General features: G+C 60.4%; 2 protein-coding genes across 8 annotated transcripts in view; both read left to right on the plus strand.

The window, feature by feature from the left end:
* The window catches only part of Osbpl2 (oxysterol binding protein like 2), a 31,867-nt gene extending 30,006 nt beyond the window's left edge, over window positions 1–1,861 (plus strand). For all 6 annotated transcript variants that reach the window (XM_076852073.2, XM_076852080.2, XM_076852075.2 and 3 more), the window contains exon 14: window positions 1,289–1,861. In XM_076852073.2, the coding sequence (XP_076708188.1) occupies window positions 1,289–1,391 (103 nt within the window). In that variant the 3' untranslated portion in view covers window positions 1,392–1,861. The remainder of the gene's footprint in view (window positions 1–1,288) is intronic.
* A 7,116-nt stretch (window positions 1,862–8,977) lies between these two features.
* Adrm1 (ADRM1 26S proteasome ubiquitin receptor) lies at window positions 8,978–13,558 on the plus strand. 2 transcript variants are annotated; one of them, XM_076852082.1, is made up of 10 exons: window positions 8,978–9,079; window positions 9,563–9,776; window positions 10,290–10,406; window positions 11,645–11,768; window positions 11,950–12,036; window positions 12,257–12,338; window positions 12,481–12,713; window positions 12,867–13,024; window positions 13,141–13,243; window positions 13,327–13,558. In XM_076852082.1, the coding sequence occupies exons 2-10, from the start codon at window positions 9,564–9,566 to the stop codon at window positions 13,431–13,433; spliced, it is 1,224 nt and encodes a 407-aa protein (XP_076708197.1). In that variant the 5' UTR covers window positions 8,978–9,079; window position 9,563; the 3' UTR covers window positions 13,434–13,558. The 2 variants fall into 2 exon arrangements, with proteins under 2 accessions (XP_076708197.1, XP_076708196.1); XM_076852081.1 differs by having other exon boundaries at window positions 8,988–9,093.
* Window positions 13,559–13,629: the final 71 nt, after the last annotated feature.

Raw genomic sequence — 13,629 nt, forward strand, 5'->3', positions numbered from 1 at the left:
ACATTGGCACCCATGGCAAGACTGGCAGAGGCCACGCCCCACTGTGGCCTGCAGCTCAGCTCCAGACCAAAGCCCAGGTCCTTCGGAGAGCTGTGGACAAGAGGCACGCAGCCTGCCGTGGCCCCTCTGCTGTGCTGACTGGGTGGAGCCCAGGGGTACGGAGAGCTGTCACCTTGCTTCCTCCTGTGGTGGTCCTGGCATGAATGGGGCCTGTCCCCTGAGGACTCAGGTGCATGGTGACTGAGCACAGGGAGATTAAGCACAGTGTGTGTGGAAGTCTCAGTCCTTGCAGACACCCCTGGACCTGGGAGCAGGTCATTCTCACCAGGCTTCTTGTTTTCTGGGACAGGGGCTCCCTGGGTGGCCAGCCTCCACCTCCCCAGGACCTTGGCCACAGGCGCCACCACTGGGTGCCGTTCTTTTTTCCTTTCTTTTCAGTATGGGGGCCTGGGAGTTCTACTACTGAGCTATATCCCTAGACCTTAATTTTTTTTTTTTTTTTTAAAGAGAGAGAGAGAGAGAGAGAGAGAGAGAGAATTTTTTAATATTTATTTTTTAGTTCTCAGCAGACACAACATCTCTGTTTGTATGTGGTGCTGAGGATCGAACCCGGGCCGCACGCACACCAGGCGAGCGCGCTACCACTTGAGCCACATCCCAGGCCCCTAGACCTTAATTTTTAAAATTTTAAGACAGGGTTTCCCTAAGTTGCTGAGCCTGGCCTGGAGCTTGCATCTTCCTGCCTCAGGCCTCTGGTGGCAGGGATGGCAGGTGTGGCCACTGAGCCCACACGCTTCATTCTTTGTGTCTTTGTTTTCAAGGCCCCTTAACAATGAGGTTGGGGGTTTTGAAGCCCATTCTTGATGCTGAGGCATCCAGTGTAGTTTACTGTCTTTATTTTTGAATTCGCCTTGCTCCAGGAAAGAACAGTTGAACTCCTTTCTTGTTTTTAAGAATATAAAAACCTTTGTTGTGAGAATAACGGTGACTTTGTCCTCGGAACACAACACCCTGTATTCCCTGCCCCGCATGGCAGACATGCTAGCCCAAGGCCAGGGCGCTGTGACTGTGGAGCACCACCTCTCTGCTCCAGGGCCACTCTCTGAGGATGGCCTGCTGGGGAGGGCTTTAAGTGAGGCAGATCCTGGTGGTTTTGTTGGGGAACGAGGGTGACATGGGGAACTCAGTGGCAGGTGCTTCCCTGAGCCGTGTTTCTCAAGTCCCCTGGGCTGCTGTCAGGGGCAGAGGTGGCGGCCGGGCCCTGCGACCACCTCGCTGTGCTCCACAGGTGGTTCCACCCAGGCGACAACCCCCACACGGGCACTCCCGACTGGCTCTACGCAGGGGACTACTTCGAGCGGAACTTCTCGGACTGCCCCAACATCTACTGAGGGCCTGGAGGCCCAGCCCAGAGGCCTGCAAGCCGGACCCCGAGTGGCGCTCTGAGTATTGCCACGGCAGAGCCCAGCTTCTCTGGCCAAGGTGGTGGAGGTGACCTCATCCCTGACCAAGGATCTGACCCACTTCGCTGTGGCAGTCCCTCACAGAGCGCCACCCGAGGCCTCAGAAGGAAACCCTGCCTTCCCATCGGGGGCCGAGTGAGGCTGGCTGGGCTTGCCGCGCTCGCTCGGTCACCACATCGGTAGCTAAGGGGGGGGGGGGGTGTGTGCTCCTCTGAAAAGAGGGGCAGGTGGATCTTGAAAGCAACCAGGAGGCCAGGGACTGCCATCAGGATCACAGCAAGGGGGAGTGGAGGCTCCCCGAGTGGCCAGGCCAGTGACATGAAAGCTGTCAGAGTCTGTATTTTTTACCAATCTTGAGAAACGTAAAGATTAATTTTAAAATATTTAAGTTAAAGCTACTTGAATGGTGTTTTGCTGTAAAGCAGAAATGCGCTCCTCTCCCCGTTTGGACCGTCCCAACGAGCCTCTGAGCCGAGGCGGCCAGGGGTGCTGCTGTGAGGGTGAGCTCCTCTGGCCACAGTGCTCCCGAGGCCCGGCGGGCACGGTGCCCTCACCCACACCTCTGAGGGCTCATTCTTCACCACCTCCCTGTGCCCACAGCAGTCTCGTGTCCCCGTGTTCCCAGCATGCATGTTGCAGTGTAAGTGAGTCGCATTGGGTTGTGCCTGAGGGTTAGAGGCAGGACCTGCTTTCCTGAGTCATTAAAGTCCTTTAACCACAGCAGTGTGTCCATCTCCACATCCCTCTGTCAGGGACAGTTCCCTCATGTGGAAGTGTCGGCACCATGGGTCACAGGGAGCTCTTTTCTGTGTGTGCACAAGCCCCTGCACGGTACACACCTGGCCATGCATGAGTGCGGGTCACGGAGTCAGGCCCTCTGAGCAGAGGTGGCGCACCCGTGTGCCCAGGCTTCAGAGACACCTTTGCTATTAAAACTCTTTTAAAAGCCAACGCGGGTTTGGAAGCTTGGTTTGTAGCTCTAGAAACTGGGAGTGAGGGTGTTTCCACTCCGAGTCCCTTTGAGCATGTGCCTAAGTCAAAAGCCAGAGGGGAAAGGTAGGAGGGTGATAGGAAAGACAGCCGTGAACCGGGCATGGGGTCCCTGCCTGTCACCCCAGTGGCTCTGAGGCTGAGCAGGAGTTCCCCGCCAGCCTGGGCAACTTAGACCCTGTCTCAAAATTTTAAAAAAAATTAAAAAGGGCTGGGAATGTAGCTCAGTGGTAGAGCACCCCAGGGTCCAACCCCTAGGACTGCCCAAAACAAGACAGAGACAGCTGTGTGCCAAGGCAATCAGTAATCGGTGGCACCTTCAAAACCACCATGCACACCTGCGGAATGCCCGTGTCTGGTCTCGAGCTCCTCAGGACGTAGGAGATGCTTCTGATCCCCCTCTGCCTGGGAGTGCAGCCTTACGCAGCTGGCACCCTGAGAGGAGCTGGTGTCTCGGGCCCTCCGGGAAAGGGGACAGACTCCGCCCTGCAGCCCTCAAGGCCTGAGGTGCTTCTGACCGAAAAGTGCACAGGCTCAGGCACACTGGGGATCTGATTCTGTTTTTGTGATGCTGGGAATTGAACCCAGGGGTGCTTTACCACAGACCTACACCCCTAGGGTCTCGCTAAGTTGGCCTCCAACTTGCAACCCTCCTGCCTCAGCCTCCCAGGTAGATGGGTTTCCAGGTACATGCCCCCGCCTGACAGGAGAGATCTTTAACGGACGGGTGGCGTCTGAGGTGTCAGCCACACCACCTCCGCTCTGGCACGTCTCCAGGTGGAGTCGGGAGCAGGTTGCACCAGCACCCGCATCCTCCTGCCAGGTGTCCTCTGGTCATGAGAAGGCTCAGAGGAGCAGGCCCGGTCCCTGTGGCACCCACCATCTGGCTTCTTTAGGTTGCACCAGGACCGACCCCTCCAGAATGCTGCTGTTCCCTAGAGGGAGCGTAAGTGCTTCTGCCACCAGTACCAGCGAGATCTGGCCACTGCCGGACACAGTGCTCTGGAAGCCACCCAGCAGGCCTGTGTGCTCCCACAGCTCTCCACGTGGAGTGGGAGCCAGCCGGGCCTGGAGGGCACTCCGCCGTCTCCCCGCTGTGTTCTGTCGGGCCGTATCCACAGCTCCTGGTAGGCCTCTGCAAGCCAGCTGAGATCTCTGCAGAGGGACGCTGCATTTGAGCACTCTCTTGGTGGGACGCTGGGGGACAGTGGTCCTGCCCAGGCACTGCTCTCAGGACAGCTCTCCTGGCAGACGCTCGGGAAGGCAGGGCACCCAGGCTGTTAAGTGCTCAGCGTCCTCATCACTGCTGTGCATGGCTGGCCCTCACCAATACCTCATCCTGCCCACGGGGCAGGAAAATGTCAGGCAGAGGGGATGTGGCAAAACGGATTGTCTTTATGGTCTTCAGTAACTGCCAGCCCCCACGTTGACGGGGTCGGTGGCGCCGTCGATACCCACCTGTGTTAACAGGCTCCGTCATTCTTGGTGGTGTTTTTTGAGGACTTTGGGCAGATCCCAGTTCCGTGAATATAAATGTCAGCTTCCAGTCATGAAATGTTAGCTTCTAGTCTGAAAATGGGCCGAAGCTGACATTTACTTGACGGGAACCGCGTCGCACGGTCTCTGCGCCCTGGCCTTTCTGAAGGGGGGCCACAGATGGCTACCAGCAAGTCCTCGTGCCTGTGTCAGGTGTTTGGACCACGTGCTCCTTGGGAGCGTCAGCAGTGGGTTGTCTGTCAAAGCTGCTTATGGTGGAGGGGTGGGGGGCACTCGCCACTCCTGTTGGGCGACAAAGGGTCCAGGCTCTGGGGGGCAGCAGCCTTGATTGTGCCTCTAGTTGTGTGGACACCTGGAACGTGGAATCCACTGGCTGCAGAGTTGTGCTGCCTGGCTCTGCTCCAGGAGGCCCAGCAGCTGCCTGCCACCCAGGAGGGGAGCCAAGTGGGGCAGCTGTCCATTGGTGGCCGGGCTCTGGAGGCTTTGCTCTTAGGACATACTTGCTGTGTCTTGCTGTCCTCGCAGAGCGTGTCACTGCCCTCACCAGGCCATTAGGGTTTCATGCCCCAGCTGCCCCCAGTCTGACCCTGTGGCGAGCCCCATGGGGGCCCTTGGTCACAGGCCTTGCCAGCCCTGGCCTCCCAGCATGGCTTTGGTCCCAGGGGTTCTTTCCTGCCACAGTCCAGCTGCGGGATGGCACATCTGGATTGCCGTGAGCATGTGGGCTGGCAGGGTGTCCTGCCACGCCTCACGCACCTTGATGCACCGGTGGGGAGTTTTGCACTCGGGGCAGTTGTGGAAAAGGTCACCTCAGGCATTTGTGTGCAGGTGTTAGTGTAGGCACCTGTTTTTATTTCTCCGGGGAAATACCTCGGCGGCATGAGCTGGGACACGTGGCCTTGGATGTTTCACCACGAACAGCACAGCACTGCCACTGTGTCAGAGCTGCACAGGAGGCAGCAGTCACGGCCAGGCACAGGTGGCCTCAGGGAAGGACTCCACACACCTGGCCGAGGCCACATTGAGACCCACCCACACCAGCGCTGACAGGAAGTGGAGGGTGGCTCTCAGCTGAGCCAGCAAGAGTGCAAAGTGTCCTGCAGCTTTGGAAGATCACAGCCAGCTCCTTAGGAAACCGGACATGCTCCTGCCACAGAATCCAGGCTAGTGTCACCCACAAACATGTGACACCTGTGCAGAGATGCTTACAGGGCTTCATGATCATTGCAAAAGCTCAGAGCAACCAGGACACCCTCAGCAGGAGACCCAGATGCTGGGGTGCTAGTCCGTGCTAAGAGACGCACCTCCAAGCCACAAGCAACATGGAGGAAGCCATACGCATGTCATTGGGAGAAACCAGCAAGAAAAGGCGACACACTGTCTGATTCCAACTATGCGGCATTCCAGAAAAGACAGAACCACGGAAACCTGGGGCACTGGGCACAGCGGCCACTCCTGTCATCCCAGGGACCCGAGAGGCGAGCTAGGAGGAGGCACGGCCTAGGCCAGCCTGGGCAACCTAGCGAGGCCCTGACTGGTACTAAGAATGGCCGAGGATGTAGCTCAGCTTGCCTAGTGCACCTGAGGCCCGGTTCATCCCCTAGTACCACCAATACATGAAAAGTACGAGAGTCAGTGCTCAGGGGAGGGACTGAGGAGGCGGTGGACTCCGTGCGAGACTTAGCCGTGGGAGCATGCTGTTATAAAGTGTCAGAACCCCTGGGACGTGCAAGCTGCCAGGCTTCCATGTGTCCCTCCAAAATTCAGGTATTAGAGCTTAATGACCAATGTGATGGGATTGAGAAGAGGGCCCTCCCTTGTGGCAGGGAATAAGGCCCTGGTGGAGGAGATGTCCTGCAGTGGTCTCTAGACAGCGCTTGTGCCTGCCCCATGTGGGGGTGCAGTGTTCCTCCCCTCCAGAGGACTCTGCCACCAGGGTCATCTAGGAAGCAGAGAGCCGCCTCCAGACATGGAACCCTTGGACTTCCAGCCTCCGGAACTGCTGGAAGTGAGTTTCTGTTCCGTGTGCCTCCGTCTGGGGCATTGCTACAGTAGCATAAACTAAAGGTGAACATGATGTAAATATGATGTGGGCGATGGCCCCGTGTCCCAGGGAGGTGTCCGCGTGACAGAGTGCTGAGCTGGGGAGGTGGCAGTGTGGGGAGGGGTAGTGGGGACCTTCTGCACTTTCTGCTCAGTTCTGCGGGGAGCCTAAAATTGCTCTAGGAACTCAAGTCTGCTAATAAAAGTGTTAAGAAAAGGCCCACACCTGCCAAGGTGTCTCCCAGGTCCCACCGGGGATCCCCAGCACCTGCACTTTCTTCCCTGCTTGTAGCCATTCTAAAGGGTGAGGCATAATTTGCACTCCCCTCATGGAGGAGCATGGGGGAGCCCTGTCGCCCCCCCGCCCCGCCATGCTGCCCTGGCAGTCTGGACAAGCTCTGGTGAGCTGCAGGCTGTGTCCTGTGTGTGTGGCTGCTTGCCCTCCTTCACCAAGGGTACCCAGAGCGGGGGGCTTGCTCTCTGCAGTGGGGGCTGGGTTTTGTTGTTTTGAGGTGCTGGGGATCAGACCCAGGACCACGCACATGCTGGGCAGTGCTCTGCCTCTGGGCTCTGCCCCAGCCCTGGGCTGTCAAACGGGACTAACAGAGACTTCGTTGGAAAATCTGATGGGTGAGTTTGAACCCTGCAGCTCAAGGGTGACTTGGCAGAGCTGCTGCTTCTGCAGACACCATCATCTCCCAGGCAGCCTCCTTGTACAGGCGTCCCCCCCCCCCCCCAGGGTGCAGGAGTCCTGACAACACTGTGTCAGCAGGGGGCGCTGAGAGCCTACCAGCCACAGCTGTGCCCAGGCCCTCTGCCAGGCCAGGACAGCCACAGGACCCTGGCACAGCCTCCTTAATGCCTGTCCACCCCTCACTGTAGTGTCCACAGGAGGAAAGGGGAACACCTCTTGAAGCATGCATGATGCGTTCTGCTTTCTGAAGCCCTGGCCACAGGCTTCCTGCTCCTTTGGAGCAAACCCTGACTCCAGAGCCCTTGGTGGCCAGGGCTGTTGTTGCTCATGGCCCTGAGGAAGCAGGGTGGACTCTGGATCCTGCAGAGTGGCATTAGCTACGGCCGCTGGTGGCACATTTTAGTTTTATGACTTTGAACAAGTGGTACTTGCCTGCTGGCCACATGCCTGGAGAGCCAGGCGGGGTCGCCTCACTTTATTCCCTATTCTCATGAACACACTGGGTCAGTGATGTGGCACAAGCCTCTTTGGTCTCTGGACACTTGTAGATTCTTAAAAATCATAGAGGCTGGAGATGTTTACTGGCTGACAGTTCACACAGCAGGTGTGAGTCCTGAGTTGCATCCCTAGCACCACACACATGATTATGGAGGACCCCCAAAGAACTCTTGCTCATGTGGGCTTTATCTATTGATAGTTACCATATTAGAAATTAAGAGGAAGGGGGCTGGGGTTGTGGCTCAGTGGTAGAGCACTTGCCTAATGTGTGAGGCCCTGGGTTTGATCCTTAGCACCTTGTTAAAAATAAATAAATAAATAAAATAAAGGTATTGTGTGTCCATCTATAACTAAAAATATTTTTAAAAGATTAAGAGGAAGACATTAAGAATATTAACTAATTTAAAGTAGGGCTGGGGGTGTAGCTCAGTGTTAGAAAGCTTCTCTGGGTAAGTGAAGCCCTGGGTTGGAGATATTCAGCATTGCAGACAATCCGGACCACAGACCCACCTCTGGTGAGTCTAAGCTAAACTTGAGTGAAGTCAGGCATGGTAGCACAGGATGGAATCCTAGGGAAGCAGGAGACTGTGGCAAAAGGATTACAAATTTGAGGCCAGCCTCAGCAATTGAGTGAGGCCCTAAGCAATTTAGGGAAATCCTGCCTCAAAATAGGGGATGTGGCTCAGTGGTAAAGCACCCCTGGGTTCAATCCCAAGTACAATAATAATAATCATAATAACGAAAACAGCTATTTTCTCAGACAATTTAGATCAGTTAAATTTTGATCTAAAATTGGAACACTGTAGTAAAAAAACGAAGCAATGCCTGTGTTCACCAAGACCGGAGAAGGAGGTGCGCTTCCCACAGCAGAACAGCTGGGGTTGAGTCGCCCGCGCCAGGGCCATGTGAGGTGGACACAGCTCAGAAGCAACGTCGAGTGGATCAGTACTTTTCAGGAAAAGCTGAAGAACATACAAGTGTCACACAGGCACACCCAGAAAATGACAGATGGCACCGGGCGCCACCGACTCGGGGCAGTGTCGAGGATAAGCGGAGGCCGGGCTGGGAAGGGCACTGGCCCACTCTGTACGGATCCTTCTTTCCGCGCCGGGGACTGAACCAGGGCACTGCCCCGCACAGCCACGTCCCGCTTGGGCTCTTTTTGGAGCCAGGTCAGCTTACAGGTCTCCCTCGCAGAGCCCCGCGCCCGCTGTCCATGGCAGGAGCGGAGGGCGGCACGGCGGGGCGCTCGGGCCGCGGAAAGGCGCGCCGCCCGCTCCAGGGAACCCGGGCCGTCGGCGGCCCCGGCTCAGGCCACCGTGCGACCGTTGTGACACCCGCGCCTCCTGGGTCCAAGGCCTGGAACGTCGCTGAGGACGCACGAGGGTTGGGCTGGCTTCCTGCGGGCCTGGCGCGGTGGCTCCGCAGGGTCGGCTGGTGGCCGCTGCCGACACCTGCCCCAGGCCCGCACAGCTGGGCGCACCCGCACGCGGGCGGCCCGGAGAGCGGCGCAGAGCCACCGGCTCCCGGGGTGAGGCTCTCCCGGGGTGAGGACGCGGTGCCCAGGGTTCGCGGCCCGCCGTTCCCGGCGCCGCCGCCAGGGGCCGCCGCCGCTCCCCTATGACACAGCAACAATAGGGGCCTCTCTGGCCCGTGCGCCCCGGGACCGCGCTTCCGCCGGAAGGGAGCCGCCGGCGCGGGGGCGGGCCGGGGCGGGCCGGGAAAACGGACGGCCGAGTGGACCAATCGTGGGCGGGATAGATCCGGCCGAGGGGCTGATGGGGCCCAATCGGCGGCCAGAACGCGGACGGGGCGGGCCGAGAGCGGGCTTCCGGCGGGGCCCGGCAGGCGCCGAAGAGGAAGAGCGAACCCGGACGGCGCCTCTTAGCTAAGGGTGGGCGCAGCCAGGTGCGGGGCGGGCCGGGCGCGGGTGGCGGGCGGCGGGCTCAACGCGCGACCCCTCTTGGCTCGGCTCCGGCTGGCGAGGGCTCTGTGGGCCTCCGCGAAGCCGGACGAGGGTGGCCGGACGGGCCTGCCGCCGCGAGGGCGCCCCGGCCCGGCGAGAGGGCAGGACGCGGGCAGCCGCGCGGCACCCCGAGGCGGTGCCCCGCGGAGACGGCCAGCGGGTCTCCGTGCCCGGCCTGACGCGGCGAGGCCCGCGAGTGCGGGCGGTGACGTCGCGGGGCGCGCGGGCTGAAGGGGCGGCGCGGCTTGGGTGCACTTGAGAAGCGGAGAAGCCGCAGGCCCGGCCTGGGTCTTGGCCCGTTGGCCGGGCGCCGTGGGGCTGGCCGACACTGGGCGTGGGGGTGGCGGCTAGCTTTCCGGGACCGTGCCCGCCCGCAGCTCGCTGGGCCTCGTGCCCGTCTTTGCTTTTCAGGATGACGACTTCAGGCGCGCTGTTCCCAAGCCTGGTGCCAGGCTCTCGGGGGTCCTCCAATAAGTATCTGGTGGAGTTTCGGGCAGGGAAAATGTCATTGAAAGGCACTACTGTCACTCCAGACAAGCGGAAAGGGCTCGTGTACATTCAGCAGACAGACGACTCTCTCATTCACTTCTGCTGGAAGGACAGGACATCTGGGACCGTGGAAGACGTAAGTGCGGCCAGCCTGAGCTGCCCGAAGCCGAGACAGTTGGATGGCAGTGGGGGTCCCCTGGGCACACACGGGTTTGCTGTCTGGTGCTGCTTCCAGCCACACCACGGAGGGTCATGTGCCGCAGCGACCCTGGTCACTGGTGACACATCCCGAGACCCAGTCCGTGGCTTTGAACGTTAAGGTCAGCTGCCTGGCACTGTGGACGGCCAGGAGGGCTCTCTGTAGGGAGCTTTGTTTTCACACCAGGCTGCTCTTTGTTACAATCAGAGCAAGTCAGTCACCTCTTGTCCCATCTCGAAGCGCCTTCCCCAGCGTCCTTCAGGATCTGGAGGCCTTGTTCCACCTGGCCCTTAGCACCCTGCCCTTCACCCTGACCCTGGCTCATCCACCCGCAGACACCTGCTGGTGAGGGGCTTGGAGAGGCCCGCCCTCTTGGGGTGCAGGAATTCTTGAGAGGCTGGGCCTTGGCAGGGCAGGTGTGTGACTCCCTGGCCTCCTTGTGGTCGCCAGGACTTGATTATCTTCCCTGATGACTGTGAGTTCAAGCGCGTGCCTCAGTGCCCCAGCGGGAGGGTCTACGTGCTCAAGTTTAAGGCTGGGTCCAAGCGGCTCTTCTTCTGGATGCAGGTACTCGGGAGGGCTTGTGTCCTGCCTGCTCTGGGTGGTGATCAGGTGGCACTGGTCAAGTTAGACGCTGCCCGCATCTGCCTGGTGCTGCGCTGGCAGTCTGGGTGAAGCTTGGTTCAGCGTGTGGAGACAGTGAGGGGTTTCTAAGCCCTGAGGCACATGGCTGGGCAGACCAGCAGGACCTTGGCTCCCTGAGGCATCTTGACAGGCTGTACTCTGCAGAGACAGGACCACGCCCACCCTTTCCCTTTTATTTGGAGGCAGGATCTCGCCAGCTTGCCCACGCTGGGCTGGGATGCAGGGCCAGCAGGCCACACACAGCCCCCTGTTGCTGCTGGAGGAGAGGGACATCCTCCTGCGACCTCCTGTGCCCACAGCTGTTGGGTCCATCCAGTCGGGGAGCCACTGCTGGCTCTACCACTGTATCACCTGGTGACCTGGACCTGGCATCGGGTCTGCTCCTTGGGTCGGGCGTGGGAAGGGCCTATATGCCCCTTTTTTTGGACAGACATAGGTGGCCATGTCCGTTTGCAGACTGTGGGCTGTGCCCTCCCAGCACTGTCTAGCGAGCAGCAGCTGTGGCTGCAGTTGACAGGGGCCTTCCACTGCTCAGCTGTGCCTGGGGGCCAGGGGGGACGGTGAGTGGGGCTCCCATGCTGGTGCAGACTGACCCAGAGTTCTGCCAGGTTTCTGTCCCTTTTTAGTGGGTTGGACACAATGTCTGTATTCATTTATCTTCCTGTGGTTGGTGCTGAGGACGGAACCCAGGAACCCAGGGCCTCGTGTGTGCCAGGGAGCGCTCCACCGGAGCCCCGCCCCTCTGTCACTGCCTTTATTCTTAACTCATTTAGTGCGTCTTGCCCTGTGCCCCCGGGGGCAGTATCTGGGTCCCCTGTGCCTGGCAAGGTCTGTAGTAGGTGTTTGGAGACACCCTGGGCCCCTCTCCCAGCTCCCTTGGTAGGCAAGGCCCCAGCTGGAGGGGAGGAGACCATAAGGAGTCTCAGCTGAGGGCACGGCTGTGTTGGTGCTAAGTGCTGTCGGAGCTGTGGTGTCCCTTGTGAAGTGGGCACCTCCAGCTCAGCAGTCAGCGGCAGGTGGCAGAGTGCTGAGACCCTGCTGCCACTCTGGGGGTGCCGTCTCCTAAGCTGGGGCCGAGGGCTGCTGCTGTGCAGGTTCCAGCAGGCAGCAGGGCACGCGCCTCCTGGGTGGCTCAGCTGTGCTGCGTGGTCTCCCCACAGGAGCCCAAGACCGACCAGGATGAGGAGCACTGCCGGAAAGTCAACGAGTACCTGAACAACCCCCCGATGCCCGGGGCGCTGGGGGCAAGTGGGAGTGGGGGCCACGAGCTCTCCGCACTGGGCGGTAAGGTCGCCACGCCACCGCGAGCAGGCCCGTAGTTAAGTGGGCCAGGAGTTCTGAGTTAGCATGCTGTTTTTAAGTCTCCAGGGAGAAGCTGGGCTCGGGACTTCCCCTGGCGTCACGGTGCCAGGCGGGCCTGGGACAAAGCCACAGGAGGCCCGCGTCTGAGCCCTGTGTTTTCCAGGTGAGGGTGGCCTGCAGAGCCTGCTGGGGAACATGAGCCACAGCCAGCTCATGCAGCTCATCGGACCAGCCGGCCTTGGAGGACTGGGTGAGGCCCGGCTCTTGGCCCAGCTCCTCCCCGGGCAGGGCCTGTTTACCTTGGGGGGTGGGGGTGGCGGGGCCCTCCAGGCCACCAGGGAGGACCCCAGCTGGCTACTTGGGAGCCTGACCTGCTAGACTTGGGGGAAGTGCTGGCTCTGATCTCCCTTTCTGTTGTAGGTGGGTTGGGGTCAGGGGAGTTCTGAGCACACATCTCCTTGCTCCTGTAGGTGGGCTTGGGGCTCTGACTGGGCCGGGCCTGGCCAGCTTACTGGGCAGCGGTGGGCCTCCTGCGAGCAGCTCTTCGTCCAGGTGAGCCTGGAGCACCCTGCCCGCCGTGTAGTTGCCGTCAGTAATGACGGGGTGGACAGATGAGCATGGCGGGGAGCCTCCTGCCAGGGACGGTGGCCCCGGGCAGGCTTCGCTGCTCCAACACAGCACTCGCTCTTCCCAGCTCCCGGAGCCAGTCGGCAGCCGTCACCCCGTCCTCTACCACCTCTTCCGCCCGTGCCACCCCAGCCCCTTCTGCCCCAGCCGCCGCCGCAGCCACCAGCCCAAGCCCTGCACCCAGCTCAGGTACTGGGACCAGCGCGGCAGCCAGCCCCGCCCAGCCCATCCAGTTGAGCGACCTCCAGAGTATCCTAGCTACCATGAGCGTGCCGGCCGGGCCAGGGGGCAGCCAGCAAGGTAAGGCCACAGGAGCCCCTCTGGCTTAGGACAGTGTGGGGCGGAGCTGAGGCCTGAGCCCTGGAGAGGAGTCTCAGCTCTCCTGGCCCCTGCTGTCCGCCATGGGTGCCCAAGCCAGCACCGGGCCACTGAGGGCTGTGTGTTTGTGCCTAGTGGACCTGGCCAGCGTGCTGACGCCAGAGATCATGGCACCCATCCTCGCCAACGCGGACGTCCAGGAGCGCCTGCTGCCGTACCTGCCCTCGGGGGAGTCGCTGCCCCAGACTGCAGAGGAGATCCAGAACACACTGACCTCGCCCCAGTTCCAGCAGGTAGACAGGCCAGGCCCTGGGCCCCGAGGAGGGCACCCACAGAGCTGGCAGCCAGCAAGGGGGCTCTGAGGGCGCAGCCCCCCCCCCCCCCCACTCAGCTTGCACTCTCCTTGCAGGCCCTGGGCATGTTCAGCGCAGCCTTGGCCTCGGGGCAGCTGGGGCCCCTCATGTGCCAGTTCGGCCTTCCAGCGGAGGCTGTGGAGGCCGCCAACAAGGGTGGTGAGTGCCTCTCCTCCCTCACCTCTGTCTCTTTGGGCGGCAGACCTGGGGGAGGGTCATTGGCCTGTTGAAATGCTTTTCAGATGTGGAAGCGTTTGCCAAAGCCATGCAGAACAGCGCCAAATCAGAGCCGAAGGAGGGCGACGCCAAGGACAAGAAGGACGAGGAGGAGGACATGAGTCTAGACTAAGTTATGGGCGGGCGCAGGGTCAGTGTGCAGCCGCGCGCGCTCCTGCTCCTTGGTGGCGGTTGGGGTCCTGCGCAACCACCACTCCTCCCTTCAGACTTACTGATAAATAAAGGTCCTTTCTTTTACCTGCCACTTCTGGTCTCTGTGCCCGGGGAGACCCCGCTATGTTCTGCCTGCAGGACATGCATCACTCCAG

Source organism: Callospermophilus lateralis, chromosome 3, assembly GCF_048772815.1.
Source record: "Callospermophilus lateralis isolate mCalLat2 chromosome 3, mCalLat2.hap1, whole genome shotgun sequence".
NCBI lineage: Eukaryota > Metazoa > Chordata > Mammalia > Rodentia > Sciuridae > Callospermophilus > Callospermophilus lateralis.